Raw genomic sequence first — 16,988 nt, forward strand, 5'->3', positions numbered from 1 at the left:
ATAAACTGGCATGTATGCAGTTACAATCTCCTCTCGGCACAGCAGGGAAGAAAGCAGAACGAATCACAGGCCTCACCCACTGCAATTGATTTTCTAAAAAGAATACAAAGCAATTAGGAAAAGAGAAAAATGATGAATTCTGAGTCTGTGTGCTACAAAGAAACACTATTCTTATCTGACAGCACCTACAAAGGGCTTTGCATCTACCCTTCTGCAGGAATGACTCTTACAATTCTATATTAATTGAAAAGCTTAAAATGTTTTGTAATATTCTCATCTTGAAAGGTGGAGACTCTGAAGGAGCTCAACTATTGGGTCAAGGAATAGCAGCTAGCTTTTCTTGCAAGCAGTTAGACCACATTGGAAGTAGGGACATGCAACTTAGTGGCTTTATCATGCCAAGGACCAATTTTTTTTAACCCTTATTTCCCACTCAGCATCCATAGTTAAATAGCACCTGAAAAGAATCATGGAGAGCATTCAGTGTTATAGTCAAAATGAATTAACTTTGGGATCACTTAGGGAGTTTGCCTGGGTTTTGCAGCAACCGAGAGGTTGAGACTTCACACACAATTTACAGGTGAATGTAGGGTAACTGATAGGCAGACATTTTGAAGAAATTCTTGCCAGGCACTGGTGGCTTACATTTGTAATCATAGCTACTCAGGAGGCTGAGATCTGCGCATCATTATTTGAATACAGCCTGGATAGGAAAGGCCCTGAGATTTTTATCTCCAATAAAAACTACTCAAGAAAAGGCCAGAAGTGGTGCTGTGGTAGAGTGCTAGCCTTAAGCAAAAGAAGCTCAGGGATAGCATTCAGGTCCGGAGTTCAAGCCCTGAACTGGCAAAAAGTAGATAAATAAGAAAGTCTTAGTCATTTTATTTGTGAGGAAATGGGCCATATAGGAAAGTTTTCCAAATATACTAGGTTATACTGTGGAAAGATTCCCCAAATCTCAGCAGCTTAAAGCCATGAAGTTTATGTCTTGACCACTATTGTCCATCAGGGGTCAGAGTTACTACTAAGGTTTCTCTCAATGGGGAGGAATAATGGAGTAAGACAAATGAGCCTACTTTGTAAAGACCTGGTCTAAGCATCATTATGGAGCAAGGTCATGTATGGACTTGGAAATCAGATCCCTTGTGCTCCAGACCCCTACCTCCCTTTAGGAACTTCTGTGTTTTTGAGTAAATTTCTTAACTTCTCTGAGTTTATTCAACAATATTAGTTATTCCTAATAAATATTATGAGGCTTATAATGAGCATCAGATTGATTGTGGTTGCTAAACTAGTTATATAAACCTCTCATGGATGCCAAGCATGCTGGAGCTAGGATTGTGGCCAAACAAGGCAAAAAAATTATTAGCAAGACCCTATTTCCACAAGTTGGGCTTGGTAGCCTATGTTTGTAATCACAATTACTGAGGAATCAGAGGTAGGAGGTCATTGATCCAAGCTGTCTCTAGTGAAAGCACAAGATTGTGTTTGGAAAATAAACTAAAGAGAAAAAGGACTAGGACTGTAGTTGAAATGACAGAGTGCTTGCCTAGTAAGTGTGAAGCCAAGGGGTTCAACCTCCATACCACACACACACACACACACACACACACACACACACTCACACACACTCACACCTATCATGTAAGAAGAAATGAATGAGACATCCTCCTGTTATACCTACATTCTTGTTCCATCTTTCTTTTCATTCTACCTTCTTCCTACATCCTCCTGCCACGTGACATCACATATGCTTCCATTCAGCAAAGTTACCTGTCCTTGCTACCACCTGTGATAGCTAGTACTGAGGTAGGAGACAGAAACTGAACAGCATGCTCCCTGCTCTTGAGCCATTTGCAGCCTGCAGGAGGTAACAAAAATCACAGCCAAGTGGGACCCATCCCATAATGAAGGCCAATGACCCCACAATGCAATAAGAACAGCAACACTGACTGTTGGATCCTCAGCCCAACTTTGTCTTCCAAGAAGCACAGGATGAGGTGGCCATTCTAGGAAGAAAGTACGGCACGTGGAAGGGCACAGGGGCACAGAAGTCATGGGTATTCGAAAGATAACCAGTAGTGAAGCATTACTGATGTGGAAGACAGATACTGTGGCCTTAAGGGCTTCGTCGGGCAACATCGTAAGTGTCCATCTGTGGGTACAAGTTTCTTCACATATTATTCCCTCTGTCAGCAAAGCACAGCCATCAAAGATGTTTGATTAGGGACATGGGACCCGGTTGTTATCTTTAAAATACTAGTCAGATGGGAGACCTAGGAGGAGAGGGTGTGAAAGGCCAGTGTAGGAGGAACAGAGAAGAGATAATGACACCCCAAGGGAAGCAGATGGAACAGAGAGAGGGAGATTAGGGTGAGTTTACCAGGAGAGATCTAACACAGTCTGAGCCACTGGGCTGGAATAGATTTGAAGCTCTTCAGGGGTGAAGGGAAGCAGCCTTTTTCTGGTGGAATAACAGGAAGTGAGGGGTGTGTGGCTAAGGGAATGGAGCAATTAAGGGACGATGAATCTTTAGTCGTCTGTTCACATGCTTTTTGCTTATATCACAGTTCACTTGGCCAAACATTTTGGGCTCAGAAATTCCTTAGAAAATATTCATGACATGAAAAGCCAAATGGAGTGGCTCATGCATTTAATCCCAGCAACTTGGGAAACAGAGATCAGCAGAATCATGGTTTGATGTCAGCAGAAAGTTAACGAGGCCCACCTCAACACAAAGCCAGATGTAGTGGGACACAATTGTAATAGGTAAGAAGATTAACGTCTCATACCTGCTAGGGCAGAAAGGATGATACTCTATCTGAAAAACAACCACAAAAGCCTAGGGATATGACTCAAGTAGTAGAGCATTGCCTAGGAAGTGTGAGGCTCTGAATCCGAACCCCAATTCTACAAGTGTGTGTGTGTGTGTGTGTGTGTGTGTGTGTGTGTAGGTGTGTGTGTGAAATTTGTTTTACTGGTTTAGTTCATTCATCCTTATGATTTCTGAACTTTCTCCCTTCTTTAGCAGTGTCTTTTCCCATCAAAATTTCTATGTTCTTTAATTTCTAAAACATTCATTTTTCTTTGAATTTGCAACATTTTCTCCTTCATCTGAAACCCCTACAATAATTCTAAGTGAACACTTAAAATGATATTCCCCATAATGTATTTTTGCCTTTTTTTAAAAGTTTTTCATGTTTTCTTGGAATTTCTCCGTTGTCTCTTCTTCCAGTGTAGTGCTTTTAACTTTCTTCCCACTCATTTTCATTTACTTCTTCAATCTCCTGCCTTTCTCCTCTCATCTACATTTATATAAAAAATCACCTTTCTTTTCCCTGTGATACTAAAGCACCACATGCCTCTCATTATACATTATCTCTATTTTGGTTATTTAGTTGTAATTTCTGTTTTAACTTTGAAATCAGCTGTTACTTGCAACTTTTGCCTGAAGGAGTTACCCAGCAACACAGGAGAGCTGCAGAAAGCAGAGGTGGCTCTTTAAGATACACCCCATACTTCTGGAGCTCTTCTGAGACACTGATGCTCTTCTGAGCTAGTTCTCTCACTTTCTACCCTGGAGTGTATCTTGATCTAAAATGGTTTCTACAGAAAGCCCCAGAGAAAGCTGTTCAGCCCTGTATAGTTGATTCCTTGTCTCCTTACTGTGGAAAGAAATTTCTAGTTAGTGGATCAGCTGGATGGACTGAGAAACATCTGTAGAAATAAATTCAGTACCCATAGGATAGTCTTCAATTCTTCCTTTTAGAATTCCTCACATAAACCTGCGATTCCCTTCCTAAGTTTGATTTGTGAAGTACTAAGAAAAACCAAGCACTTGGAAGACACATAAGGAAATAGAATTGGGTGTGTTTAATTTTCCATGTGTTAAAATAGTCCTAAAAGAACACAGATACACAGAGGACATAATTGGAGCTATGGCACACAGCCCAAGCTGCTTTTAACAAGCTTTTGTATGGGAATATTTAACAAATTTCTTCTTTGGACCAAGCATGGAGGTGCACATCTATAATTCCAGCTTCTTGGAGTTGAAGATACGAAGATCAAGAATATGAGACCAGGAAGTAGAGATGTGAGTCAGGTGTTAGAACACTGGCAGCTTTGAATGACTAGCCAAAGGAGAATGCAAAGCCCTAATTTCAAGTCCCAGTGGTCACACCACACACACACACACACACACACACACACACAAGCTCTACCAAATTTAACAAGCATTTTCTCAAAACCAAAAGCCAAAAAGGCTGATATCATAGCTCAGCTCCAGAGTTCAGGTTGTAGAGCCCTTGTTAAGTAGGCACAGGGCCTTGGGTTCAATCCCCAGTACTGCAAATAGGTAGAAAGGTAGAACAGAACAAAGAAGGAAAGAAAACAGAAAAGAAGGAAGGAAGAAGGAAAGAAAGAAGAAAGAAAGAAAGAAAGAAAGAAAGAAAGAAAGAAAGAAAGAAAGAAAGAAAGAAAGAAAGGAAGAAAGGAAGGAAGGAAGGAAGGAAGGAAGGAAGGAAGGAAGGAAGGAAGGAAGGAAGGAAGAAAGAAAAGAAAGAAGGAAGGAAGGAAGGAAGGAAGGAAGGACAGGAGAGAAGAAGAAAGAAAGGAAGAGCAAAAAACATGCTTGCTTCAGGTCCTCATTGTACCTTACCCCTTTCCCTGTCTGCATTAGTTGTTTGTTTTGTTGTTGTTTATGGAGAGTCTTGCATTTTCCTCCATGCAAACCTTGAGCCATTATCCTGCTATGACTTCTTGCTTAGCTAGGGTTACAGATTTGAACCACCATGACTGAATTATTGAGATAAGATCTCAATAGTATTTTACCCAGGCTGGCCTCTAATTGTGATCCTCCTTAACTCCATCTCCATATTGGATTATAGGCAAGAATATCTCTATGTTTATGTGACAATTTAAAAGTATATGTGTATTAATCTTTGGTTTGCCTCCTGGGGGGGTGGAGGGAAAGGGGGCAGCGGGGGGTGGGGGCGAGGGAGATGAGAAGGGATGGAAAGGGGAAAAAAAGGAGGAGGCAACAATGTTTGATAAGAAATATACTCATTACCTTGCCCATGTAATCGTAACCCCTCTGTATGGTATTTTCACAATAAAAATAAATTAATTAATTAATTTAAAAAAGTATATATGATGCTTTCAGATAAATCAATGAGAAAGGGTGCATCTACCACAGTGTATTAGAAGTTTACTGCCAAGGAAGCTACAGAGACACATATATTGAATTCTAATGAACATCTCTGGCTCAGATGAATGCTGGTTGGAAACATCTATTTACATAGCCAGAGTTTGATAAGCTCTATACTGATTTTTGTTTATATTTCTTATATGAAAAACTTTAATCAATGAATGATCTAATAGTAATATTACCATACTTATAAGGATTCACTTCATACATATAATTTTGCTATAAACTATCATTCCCACTGAAACACCCTGAAGAATACAATCCCAAGATTCCTTTCCACGATATTATTAAGAGACTAAGGTAAGGCCATGGCTCACCCATGAGCATTTGGACAGAGGCATGAAGAAAGAGCCACAGTACCTCACAAGCTGGCACGACCAGCCTGAATAGCTAGAACTCTAAGGCCCAGAAAAAGGCATACTTCTGAGTGACCCATTGGCTCAGTACATAAGACCTATCCCCAGGTGAGAATTGCTGCTTTTCTCTCCCTTAGAGACACTCAGTTAGCTAAGGAAATAGGACAGGCCTTGTTTGCTATTTGACCTGTCTGGATGGAGCACTATCCTGACAGGAATTGGGTGAGCTGTTAATAAATGATTAATAAGTCATCAAGAGTAAATCTTCAAAACTGAAAAATAAGGATGCCTCAATTCTGAGCTCTGACAAAAGCCAAGTCCAGAATCATTTTTTTGTGTGAAATATCTCTGAGCCTGGACTCCTTCAAATGTAAAATGCCAATGGTTCTATGGGTGATCACAGATGGTTTGTAATGGAAATTAAATAAGAGGATCTGGGCAAAGCAGGTGGCAGATGTTTGCTTTACAAAGTGAGGCCTTATTCTTCCCCTTCTGTATTACTTCGAGAGCTTAGCTTCTCATTCTTCATCATACTTTTTTGCCTGGAAAATTAATCTAGCAATGAAAGCCAGTCTATAATAACACAAAATACAATATAAAAATGGAAGTAATAGTCAAGAATCCATTGCTGTAAAGATATTGTACAGAGGGGTTACAGTTACATGAGTAAGGTAATGAGTACATTTCCTACTGAACATTGTTACCTCCTCTTTGTTTTTCTACTACCATCCCTTCCCTCCCTACCTCCTCTACTCCTCCCTTCACTCCCTCCCCAGTAATTACTGAGGTTTGAACATAGCCCATGAACTTACTAGACAAGTATACTACTGCTGGAGCCATGCCATCAGCCCATTTACACTTAGTTATATTTTAGATAGGGTCCTGAATTTTTGTCCAGTTCAGACTGGCCCTGAAATGCTTCTACATCTGCTTTCCAAGGAGCTGGGATTATAGATATGTGTCATCATGCCCACCTTGGTTGTTGTTTGCTTGTTTGCTTGATTTTGATGGTACTGGGTTTAAACTCAGAGCCTTGTACTTGACTGGGAGGTGTTGCTTAAGTTATATCCTTAGCTCATTTTGATTTGGTGCTTTTTAAAACAGGGTCTCACATTTATACCTAAATCAGACTGAGTCACAAGACTTCTATTTAGGTAGGTATTATGTATTTCCCATTTAGGTCAGGTAACAGAAAAACACCAGTACACACAGCTTCCTTTTTAGATTGGGTCTCTCTAACTTTGTACCTAGAAGGACCTTGAGCTGAAAACCTTCCAATCTCTCCTTCCTGAACAGCTAGGATTGCAGGTCTGAGCTACTAAGCCAGGCCCAACTTTTTTTTGAGTGAGGTTCTCACTTTCTTTCCCTCCTGTGCTGGCTTTGAAATAAGATCTTGATAATATATATTTTTGAAAGACAAACTTTTTATTTCACTTAAATGTTTAGTAAACTTATTGCTGTGTATTTATACATTTAGAATACTGTAATTCGGAAACCTAAATGTTAATGGTAGATTGATTTACATTCATATGATAGTAAGATTCTATTTAAATTTTATGTACTCTATAGACCTATATCCTCTGAAGAAAAGGGTTTTTTCATTGTAAGAGCTAAAATAATATTCTTTAAGCTTAGGTAACAATTGGTTGAGTGGTGAAGTATGTATTTAAAGTGGCCCCAAAATGAAATTATGTTATTGTACTAGGACAAATTCCTCTCATTTGCATGGGTTGAGTTTTAAGAAATGACCTAATTAGAAGAAAAGAGGAACACATTCACAAGTGCAACCTGATGTACAGCCGATTTTTCACCCAAGGTACTGGAGCTAATTAATGCACAGATCAAATATGTTTGTCAGAGCATCTTGGGGGAAAAATCCACTGTCTACAAGTTCTTAGCAGCAATCTACTTTTCAGTTAGTGAATCATGCATCCAAACTGTTGCTTTTCATTTATTTGCTCAAATAACTTCTGTTTTTTTTCTTTGAAAATTATAAGTGATAATTAGGATGCTCTAAATTTATATGTCAAAGAAGTACAGTTGATATATGGTCATGATGTCAATTGCCTTGACTACTTTAATATCCTATTTTCTCTGATGGAAATAAGGACCTACGCTGAGACTAATGCAGTAGGTGTGCAGGAATAAAGCAAGATGTGCTTATGATAGTATTCAGCCAGTTCTCAGAGCCCAGGATTGGAAAGAGAAGTAAATACAGGGACAAATCTTCATGATGGGTAAGATAGAGTGGGAATCTAGATCAGAAGTGTCTTTGGCTCACTTTGGTGTAGCAGTCAGGGTCACTATGCTGCCAATTCCTAGTGGCAGGGACCCTGCCTGGGAAGCTGTGGCTGGGAGTTTACAACTGTCAATTAGACAAGCTGTGAAGTTGGAGTCAGTCTCTTTTTATTACCTCTCTTAAACTTCCCTCAGTGATTCTCAGGCAGAGGACTACACCTTTGGAGGGAGTCTGAAGGGCCCAACTTATTTTAGTCAATGGAATTCTGTTTTATTAGCTTCAGTACTGCTTGTCAGAGAACAGCAGTAGCAAGGTTCTTCGCTACTAAGAGAAGAGATTGGGCAGGCATGAGTGGGCGAGGGGAGTGGGGAGGATTTTTCCAGCTGTGGAGTTGGCATAGGGAAACTTGCACTCACAGCAAGCCTGCTGTGATCATAGAAAGAGAAAACCCAGAAAAACCAAAACACAGGGAGCTAATGCAACTTGTCCAGGCCACACAGTTAAATCTGGGATCTGAAACAGAAAGCCTGATCCAGAACTTGCTCTTTTGCCACCATGTTAGACTTACGTATTTATTCAAATGATTTCGCCAAGAGGTCAAGAATGCATTGAACCAATTATTCTATCTGTCATAGTCTTACTAATTTTGAGAACAAAATTTAAAATATCTACAGGTGCTATATTGAAAATGAAGACCATTATTGTATCATGGATTCATGATTCATAAGATTTCCTGATTAAGCAAGATAAAGTACTTCATGCTTTTAATGTATCCTTTATTCCACTGAAGAAACTAAGTTTCCAGGAGTTTCTGGAACCCACTGCAAACCACAGAACTGACATTTAAATTCATCTTGTCTGGTCTCTGGGACTCCAGACGGTTCTTTACTTTTTTTCCCTCAGGCGCCCCTGGCTTCTTGTAACACAGATGCTCCCTAGCATTTGATGGCTACCTGGAAAGACAAGATCTCAAGGGCTCTACTTCTTCATTCTTTTCCTCCTCAAGTTGACAGGCAGAGGACAGTTCTGATCGACTCTCAACATTTAATTATCCAAGTTAATTATACCGAGAAACAATCAACATTAGCCACTTAAAAATTAGGGAAAATGAACAAAACACCACGTGACCACCATCCTGACTTCAAACTCAAATTACTGTCACCTATTCAGCTCTGAGCGAGGCAAGGATTAAGGGGAGACTTAAAGCACCTCAGGTAATGCACCTGCCACCTACCTTTGTGCGGATGACAAGAGGAAGTGGTAGTAAAATCAGCACACTGAGCACTACCAGAAGAAACCGACGATAAACCAAAATGTAAGTAAGTAGTTTCATTGTCCAGAGCAGGTGCCTTCAATGGTGCTCTCAACATGAAGCAGACTTTAAATAACCAATCCGGATTAATATTTTCCAACACATCACCTCCACTCACTGCCCCAGACAGACCAACGTTAGTTAAAATTAACTCTCATTTTTTTATTGTTTTACTATCACAATTAAAACAGAGAGATAAGCTCCAGAGTGCCTGCGAGAAATCAAAGACCATTTGTTTGTGTGGCTTTTGAAAAGCAAAGCTGTTCTCTCCCTTCTTGCTGTAGACACACTAGAGGGCCATGGCTGTGAAGCTGGTTCAGTTTGCCAACCCTGGGTCCCCCTGCCCCTTTGTAGATCCCTGATTAGCAATTTCAGAGTCTGGCAGTGGGGGAAAAAAGGGTTTGTGGTGCTAATGGATTTTCCTGGGGGCTTCTCAGATTGGGAATTAAGATGCTTCTGCAATACTGATGACAAATTTCTCCTGTAGATTGGGAGCAAAGTTCTGGGTCTCCTAAAGCCTATTGCCTATTTTGACAGGAAACTGAAAGTAACCAGAAGTCTTCATGTTTTAGATCTTTGCAGGCTTGACTGATTTTTCTGTGTTGCTATGGACTACGTAATCACCAGGGACTACACCCAGAGATAAATCAGTACAGCCACATAAGAAACTGTGTGTGTGTGTGTGTGTGTGTGTGTGCATGAGTGCGTGCGCACATGTGTGTGCATGTGTATGCACGTGTGTGCTATCACATAAACACATGTTATGAACTTATGAGCGTGTGTAGAGGTGAGAACTCATCCAGCTGAGAAATGGAGGATGTACTGAAATTCCTCAGCACTTGGCTCTGCTGTGTTTCCTGATGGAAGTGAATTAATTTTCTGAAAAATTTCAGCTAAACAACCGCTAGCACTCAGCCCTAGGTATTAAAATAAACAAACACACACATTTCCAGCCTTCCTATTAATTTTAACTAATTTTTCTTGACACAATAGCTTTACTATTATATAATATATGGTTAGCATTTAGACTTCATTTATACTTTCATATTAATATCGCTTTTCTTTGTCACGGAAAAGAGTTCTTTCAATAGTCACTGTATTGATATGAATGAAAAGTATTTTTCCCTCTAGAAAAAACATTAAAGTTCTAGAAAAATTATACATAATGAGTCAGGAAAATCAGACTAATAAACAACAAAAATGTTTCCTAATCAGAAAGGCCCATTACATCACAATTTCTCAGGTGAAGGAAAGGATAATTACTGCATAAATAAAAATAGTCATAAATATTGAGCAATAATAAATACCAATGATAAATTATACTAAAACACATTTAAGCTATGAGTTACTAAAATGAGCTGAAATATAATATTTCCCCCACTAATACCTTGTACAATTCATTGTATGTATTTTTATTTCTTCATATGTTTTAAAGAAACCATTTCTTTTGATTTCCTTAAGCCACCTGGTGAGACCATTTGAACTTCACTTTTTCCTTTTAGAAAATTTTTGCTTTGTGAGATGACATCAAAAATAAAAAGGCATTTGTGACATTTAACAGAAACGAAGTGAAGGGAACAGTGGCACTTACTCAAGACTGAAACTGAAGGATGAGCACTTGGCATAGACCACTAACTTTTCTTTTTTTTTTAAAATTTTATTTTATTTTATTTGAGAACATACTGTACAGAGGGGTTACAATTACATGGGCAGGATAATGCATACATTTCTTACCAAGCATTGCAACCTCCTCCTTTGTTTACCCTTCACCTCCCTTCCCAGCCTCCCCCCTCCCCTCCACCCAATCATACCCCCCCTCCCCTCCCCAACACCGACATTGTAAAGCTGGTTTTGGACATGACAACTTGTACTTCTCATTGTTGCAACAGGTCCACCTGAATCCTTAAACGACTTGTTTGTCCCCGTCTCCTCCACATGTTATACTGACATCAAATATAGTGAAAGCGGGGGTTACACTGTGGGGGAGGGACATACAAAGCAACAAAGAAATAATCTTATAAATGCGTTAGAAACACATGCATGAAAGAAACAAAAACATTAAAATACATATTTAAGGGTTCGTTTTCCTAACATCACATTATCTGACCTTTTCCGCTTGACTCATACCTATACTAGATATTGCAAATAAGGGAAACCATGGGACCTATGTTTCTTTGGGCCTGGCTTACTTCACTTAATATAATTTTTTCCAAGCCTTTCCATTTCCTAACAAATGGGGTAATGTCATTCTTTCTGATGGAGGCGTAGAATTCCATTGTGTATATATACCACATTTTCTTGATCCATTCATCTACTGAGGGGCATCTGGGTTGGTTCCATATCTTAGCTATGGTAAATAATGCTGCAATAAACATAGTTGTGCTGGTAGCTTTAGTGTAGACCACTAACTTTTCTATGACTATTTTCTCTCCTAGCATCCAGATTCTACTGGAGGAAGGTTCCCAGAACCACCTCTCCTCTCTTGTGAGCTGAACTCAATTCTGTGGTCATCCATAATTACAATAGAGTTCTAATTTTCATTATCTCCAGCTATTCTCTTCTTTCTCAATGGAGTTCTCTTCACTGTCACAGACAAAATAGACAAGACACAGTAACTGACATTAAATATGAATGATTAGGATGAGATGATTGTTACAAGAGTCACCAGGGAATAAACCTCTAAGAGCACAAATAATAAATATCCTTCACATTACACCATATGATCAGGCACTTCAGGTCAAAAGCAGCCACAACGGTCAAATTGTGAGTTGTGCTGATAATCAATGTAAGGGGCAGGGAAATGAGTTTTTTGCACCTCTAAGGCCTGCTTTTTGGTCCTTCTTTCTTCTTTCCCTCTCTCCCTTCCTACATCTCCCTTTCTTTATTTCTTTCTCTTACATTTTTTATTAGCATTAACTAGTTTTACAAAGGGATTTCCTTTTGACATGTCCATATATGCGTGTCATGTACCTTGATCAGACTTTCTCTCTTTTTTCTCCTTTTTCCTTTCTTAATCTAATCTCAACAAGCTTCACTGTTCCATTCTGACCCATGTAGATACATTATTTGAATCACATTCACCCTCCGTCAGCTTTTCCATTTGCCCACCTAACACCATCACCCTGAGATGAAGCTTCTCACACACGAGGCAATGGGAGGCACACTCCAACACTTTCACTAATGTCCACACCCCAGACAGCTCCTATCTCAATATTTCCCCTTCCTCTTCCTCTTCTTCCTCCTCCTCTTCTCTTCCTTCATTTTTTAGTCACTATTGTATTTCATACATAATCAAATTGACCCCTCATGTACCCTTACTTTCCCCATTCCCACTAGCCACCATTATTCAACTATCTTCAATGAATTTCATTTATGTTTTTTATCATTCATAGATGCAATGTACTTTGGTATTGTTCACCCCTCAAACAATCCCACAGTTATAGACATGCTCTGTGTGTGTGCTTGTGTTTACCTGAATGTTTACCTTTTAGGAGTCAGGGTGATCCTTGGCTGACTACATCCCAATAACCTGGATGCTTGTCAAAAATGCAGATGTGCTGGGTGCGGGTGGCTCACACCTGTAATCCTAGCTACTCAGGAGGATAAGATTTGAGGATTGTGATTAAAGCCAAAACAGGCAAGAAAGTCAATGAGACTTATCTCCAAGTACCCACCAGAAAACTGGAAGTGGTACTGTGGCTCAAAGTGGTCAAGCTCAGGGTCAGCACCCAGGCCCTGAGTAAAAAAAAAAAAAAAAGAAAGCAGATGCCTTGACCTTATTAAATCAAAATGGGACTTGGGAATTTTCATGTTTTGCTGGCTCTCTGTATTATTTTTATGCACATTAAAATTTTAGAATCGTTGACTTACTACTTGTGCCAGAAATAACATAACTTATATTGTTCAGTTTTAATGATGCATGTAAAATCATGAATCAGACATTAATTCTTTGAAGATAAGGACCATTCATTTACTTGATGTCTCTGTGTCCCTAGCAAAGTGACCAGACTCACCTCTCTCCCTATCTCTCTCCTTCTTCTCCTTCTATCCTTCCTTCCAAAACCAGTCTCAACAAGGCTCTTTATTTCATTTTCACACACACACACACACACACACACACACACACACACACACACACACACACACACACATATATAATGATTTTGAGCTCAACAAGAAATGTACTCATTCCTTATTGATATAACTAAAACCTCTCTGTTCATCATCTTTACAAGAAAATAAAATTTAAGAAAAATAATGGCTTTTGGGGAGTAAATAATTGCATATTATAAAATTCTGAAAGTGTGAAGAAATAAACCTCCAAGTTTGAGTGGCTAAAAAAAAGACTTTGACATAGCAAAGTTTCAGATACCAGTTAAATACTCAATGGATAGTTCTCTAAACTTGCCTGTGATTGCAAATAATTGGAAACCAGTTAGCCTCATACTGGTATAGTATGATTTACAAAGACAGTTATCAGTAGAATGTTTAGGTGTGTAAAGAGATTTGGTTTTTGATGAGAAATATGTGCTCCATAGCAATACTCCTGTGTACAAATTAAAATGGTGTATAATCAGTATAGATTTTAACTAAGAAAAAAAATCTAAGAAAAATATAAATGTTTTCACTGTTGGCAAAAACAGCCAGGTGTATTTTATTTATTTCAGTTATGTGTTCCTATTTTCATTCATAAATATTTCAGGTTTGCAGCTCATGCCCATGTGATTTGATTGTCACCGTTAAAAGACTATTATTTGACATGGAATGTAAAACAAGATGACACCCTGACATTCATTGGCTATAAAGCCTTCACCAGTTTGTAATTCTGAAACTCCCCCATGGTGACTTCCTATTCATATATTCTAGATATGTCCATAAATTCCAAAACCCTACAGGAACTGCATGGAAAATAGAGGTGCTACATATTAGCAGAGTTTCGAAACTAGATGCTATTCAAGCTAGCAGCTATTTACTCTAGCATTTTTAATGTTTTTAATCTCTCCAGACAGATTGTTCCCTTCCTTAAGATGATAAATCCTCTTGATAAAACCAAAACATATAGGCAATGTAGGTAAATTGATAAAAGCACACTTGTAATTCTAGCAACTGGGAAGACTAAGGCAGGAGAATTAAGAAGTTGACGTTGGCTGGGTAACGTAAAGAGATCCTGTCTCAAAAGTAAATAAATAAGTAAATAATGACTGAAGGGGTGAAGGCTTAAGGGCAAAGGGGTGTACAAATGAAAAGAGAAATGAGCATCAAAGAAAGTCATAATCTTCGATGTGTATACCTAGAAATGGAATTTGGTCATGTGAGGAGAGGACGTTGATGGGAATAGATTGCAGGGAGGGGGGTAGGGGGAGGGCGAGAGGAAGTGATGGAAGGGATAACTCTGATTGAGATGCACTGTGCACATTCATGTACTGTTAAATGGAAACACTTTATGCAACTATTTGGAAACAAAACTCAAGAAGAAGAAGAAAATGAAATGAGCAAATAAGTAAATGAATAAATAAATAAAATACATTTCAACATCTTAGGAAAAATCGTGCAAAAATGTGTTTTGACATCTTTAGTGAGTAACTATTGTCAGTTTTCTCCATTTGTTTCCCAAAACAAGTATAAAATTATTATTTAGGGCAGAATAGTCTAACCCCCAGACTGTAAGTTCAGCTATAACTCCCCAAATACATCGACGTCATTTATTAACCACAACTTTCATAATCATTTCTCCAGTGCCAGGAAGTAAATGACTGACTGCATAAACACTGAACTGTGTCCTGAGAGGCAATGACCCTATCTTCTGTGAACCGAGAAGAAAAACAAATTCCGAAAGAGAATGGCCTATCTCCAGCAAGAACAGTGGCTTGCCAGAATATTCCAGCCCTAAAACAAAGTGGCAACCAGCCATAGGCTGCACTCAATGAGGAGAAAGTGTTTTCTCTTCACCAAGCCTTTCCATATTTTATCTTGGTTTAGGAGGGGACATTCTAGAACTGAAGCACACTATCAGAAGAAGGATCATCTCATGAAGCTAGAGACGAAGTAAAATAAAATGTATGCATAGTTTATAGAGGATCATATTTTCTTTCTACAGCGTCTGGTTTTATGACCCTAGGGAAACATAAAAACATAATTGTGTTTGTAAATGCAATTAGCTATTTATGTAAGTGAATATAAGTGAATAAATCTGTGGAGTTTCCAGTATATAATGTTCAGCTCACAGATTATAATTTTGAAGAATGAATGTCATTGACAGATTTAAGGTGATGTACATCAGGAGACATCATTCACTTACTTCTGTGTTTGGTACACAAAAGACCATTTTCTAATGAAGTAAGAGTGTGTACAATAAGGTCAAATGACCTCTATGACAAATATTAAGTGCTTATATAAAATAGCTGAGAGAGAATAGTTACTTTTTGTGGTCTGGGTTGTACTTACCATGGATATATATTTTTGGTATGATTGAGAACCCTCGCTTAATATTTTCTTCATGTTTTAAAAAATCCTGAACTTTTGCTTTTATTGCAGAATTCAATTTACATTTTGTGGGGAGAATTACATAGTGCCACATTCCTATAAGCACTTTTTGGTGAGCACTTTTCATACAGTACAGTTTTAATATTTGGCACATGAATGAATGAATGAACAGATAAACTAGTGAATATAAGAAAGATTAAAATGTGAAAAACAAAAGCTAAATAGCTACCCTAAAATACTCAGGGTGCTCTTTGCACCTACCCTTTGCGTTTTTGCCCCTCCGTCTCTTGTCCAGCCACCTCCTGTAATGGTCATACTCTAGTAGTCTTAGCCCTGACTGCAGAGTCATAATTCTTATGGTGGCTGTTAGGACATTCAGAGGTGGACCCAGAAGTTCAGGAGTGATGATTAACGATGATTAAGTTTGCACCTAGCTAGGCAGGAGATACAGTTCATGTGCTGAGACCACTTCAGTGACTCCAAAAGCTCAGGAATAGAAGTCCATGGCTCATAGCACTGGATCATGTGGTGGTGGTACCACCGTATAACCCAGTTGATCCAGGTGTTTGCTCTTTCCATAAAGTGACTAAGTTCCTATAGGCAGCTGAGTCTGTCCAAATGGAAATGACTTCTGAGTATAACTGGACAGAGTCAACACTTTCCCCTATGAGTCGATACTTCCCCTTGGTTCTCTTCCCTCCGCTACAAAGTCATTATTGCTCCCAGTTAGATGTGTCTGTTTTTCTTTTGCAGGGGGAAATACCATATTTTACCACCCGATATATTGTCCCTTGGAAACATCTGCTGTCCCTGTTTATGACAAAAATGTCAACAAAGTCCCTGATGGTGATTTGATTTTTAAGTGTTGAAAATGGCATTGACACAGCTTACTGTCAACCTGACCCCTTTTTTTAGAAATTATTTTTCCCTAAGTGTGGAGTATTTCACAATATGTGATTAGCATGAATATGGGAGGAGGTGAGGGTGCCCTCTTGCAGTAATTTCCTGTTGGCATAGTTACAGCATTCTCTTTTCATCACTTGGCTTCTTTTATTATTAGGCTTGGTGGGAAAGTCCACTTTTTAAAAAATCTTACATTGACAGAAGCACATTTGCAGAGCATTTTTTTCCCATTACATGGTTGGACAGCTAAGCTATACCAATGGAAAGACCATGAGGACTGAGCTCAGTTTACCCTTTTGGATACACAAAAGTTTGTATAAAGTGTAGTTTGAAGTCTGGAGGTTTTAAAAGAAATGAGGCTGATGTAGTTTGATAGAGATTATCCCTAAAATCTTATGACACTGCAAGCTTAGCTATCAGTGTGACAGTATTGAATGGTTGTAATGGATCTTTTAAGAGGTGGAGCTGATAAAGAAGTGGTTAAGTCTT

At 38.8% G+C, this 16,988-nt stretch overlaps 1 protein-coding gene across 1 annotated transcript in view; it reads right to left on the reverse strand.

Annotated features, from left to right (window-relative positions):
- Slc13a1 (solute carrier family 13 member 1) overlaps positions 1 to 9,165 on the reverse strand; it is a 67,967-nt gene extending 58,802 nt beyond the window's left edge. Inside the window, exon 1 of the mRNA XM_042695891.1 lies at positions 9,036 to 9,165. Within this exon, the coding sequence (XP_042551825.1) occupies positions 9,036 to 9,134 (99 nt within the window). The 5' untranslated portion in view covers positions 9,135 to 9,165. The remainder of the gene's footprint in view (positions 1 to 9,035) is intronic.
- Positions 9,166 to 16,988: the final 7,823 nt, after the last annotated feature.

This window comes from Dipodomys spectabilis, unplaced genomic scaffold (assembly GCF_019054845.1).
Source record: "Dipodomys spectabilis isolate Male_0828 unplaced genomic scaffold, ASM1905484v1 ptg000197l, whole genome shotgun sequence".
NCBI classification, from domain to species: Eukaryota; Metazoa; Chordata; class Mammalia; order Rodentia; family Heteromyidae; genus Dipodomys; species Dipodomys spectabilis.